This window comes from Clupea harengus, chromosome 14 (genome assembly GCF_900700415.2).
Source record: "Clupea harengus chromosome 14, Ch_v2.0.2, whole genome shotgun sequence".
Classification (NCBI taxonomy): Eukaryota; Metazoa; Chordata; class Actinopteri; order Clupeiformes; family Clupeidae; genus Clupea; species Clupea harengus.
The window spans coordinates 3,772,463-3,774,045 of record NC_045165.1 but is presented as its reverse complement, the minus strand read 5'-3'; the positions used below and the strand labels follow the sequence as shown (position 1 = coordinate 3,774,045).

At 51.2% G+C, this 1,583-nt stretch overlaps 1 protein-coding gene across 2 annotated transcripts in view; it reads left to right on the top strand.

Moving 5' to 3' along the window:
- The window catches only part of LOC105909804 (regulator of G-protein signaling 6-like), an 82,962-nt gene extending 81,731 nt beyond the window's left edge, over positions 1-1,231 (top strand). Inside the window, exons 17-18 of one of the 2 annotated variants that reach the window (XM_031580369.2) lie at positions 1-45; positions 1,089-1,231. The exon at positions 1-45 is cut by the window's left edge and continues 15 nt beyond it. In XM_031580369.2, coding sequence (XP_031436229.1) covers positions 1-45; positions 1,089-1,139 — 96 coding nt within the window. In that variant the 3' untranslated portion in view covers positions 1,140-1,231. The remainder of the gene's footprint in view (positions 46-1,088) is intronic. The other variant, XM_031580371.2, reaches the window with a different exon arrangement.
- Positions 1,232-1,583: the final 352 nt, after the last annotated feature.

Genomic DNA, 1,583 nt, shown 5'->3' with positions numbered 1-1,583 from the left:
GAGCAGGGCCGCCGCACCTCACTGGAGAAGTTCACTCGCAGCATGGTGAGTGCTGCTGTGCTCCGCCTCATCGCCTAGCACCCGGCACGATCTTAACCGCCACGCCGCTTCACACCGCCACAGATCTTAACCATCACGATCTTAACCGCCACGCGCTTCACACCGCCACGATCTTAACCGTCACGATCTTAACCGCCACGCCGCTTCACACCGGCACGATCTTAACCGTCACGATCTTAACCGTCACGATCTTAACCACCACGCCGCTTCACACCGCAACGATCTTAACCGCCATACTACGATCTTAACCGCCACGATCTTAACCGCCACACCACGATCTTAACCGCCAGGCCGCTTCACACCGCCACGATCTTAACCGCCACACCACGATCTTAACTGCCACACCACGATCTTAACTGCCACACCACGATCTTAACCGCCACGCCGCTTCACACCGGCATGATCTTAACCATGGCTGCCTTACTAGTTCAGACTTAAGGCCAATTTACACTGTCCTAACAAATAACAACAAATGCCCCTGGACACCAACAAACTCCAAAAATCGCCAGCGATTACCGACAAATGCCAATGAATACCAACAAACACCAAAAATTGCCAACAAATATCAACAAACGGCAAGTATTGCCAACAAAAACAGCAACACCGGCACCTGTAGCTAGTTGTTGGATCAGTGTGTGGATCACGTGCATGGGGTATCCATGGCAACTCTGTGTCCCATGACTGTAACCCCAACAGACACATGTAGAGCACTGGGCATGTTGGTGTTTGTTGGGTGACTGTAGAGGACGTTTCCATAGCGTTTCCATAGTGTTTCCATAGCGTTTTCCACAGCTCCTGGTTCAAACAGTGGCAGTGGCAGTGGCGGTGGCTTCTGCATGGCCGTGGCAAAGCTCAAATGAGGACATGCACTGATCACATATATGCAATGACTTCTGTGTGTGTTCAGTGAAAACCTCACGATCCCTCATTTGCTCTCCCCTCCTTGAGTCCCCGAAGCACCTGGACACTCTTTTGTTTTGGACACTCTCTCATGGGGGCTTTTGTTTTGCTGTTTTCACCCTTTGCAGGGCAAGTCGCTGACGGGGAAGCGTCTGACAGGCCTGATGCAGTCATCCTGACACAGCCCGGACTGCTGGATCAACACCACACACACACACACACACACACACACACACACACACACACACACACATACACACACACACACACTCTTTCTCTCTCACACACAGACACACACACACACACACACACACACACACACACACACAAACACACACTCACTCATACACACACACACACACACACACACACACACACACACACACACACACACAGACAGCCCAATAGGAGAGCAAAAGACACAGCCTTGGGAGACAGAGTCCTGACTGTGTGCAGGAGACTGAGACTCATAATGAGGGCTTGATCAACTCCACACATACTCACACACACTCACACACACACACACACACTCTCTGTGTGCAGGAGAGTGAGACTCATAATGAGGGCTTGACGAAGGACTTGGAGAGAGAAAGAGAATATGAATCACCAAGGGTTGACTGGAC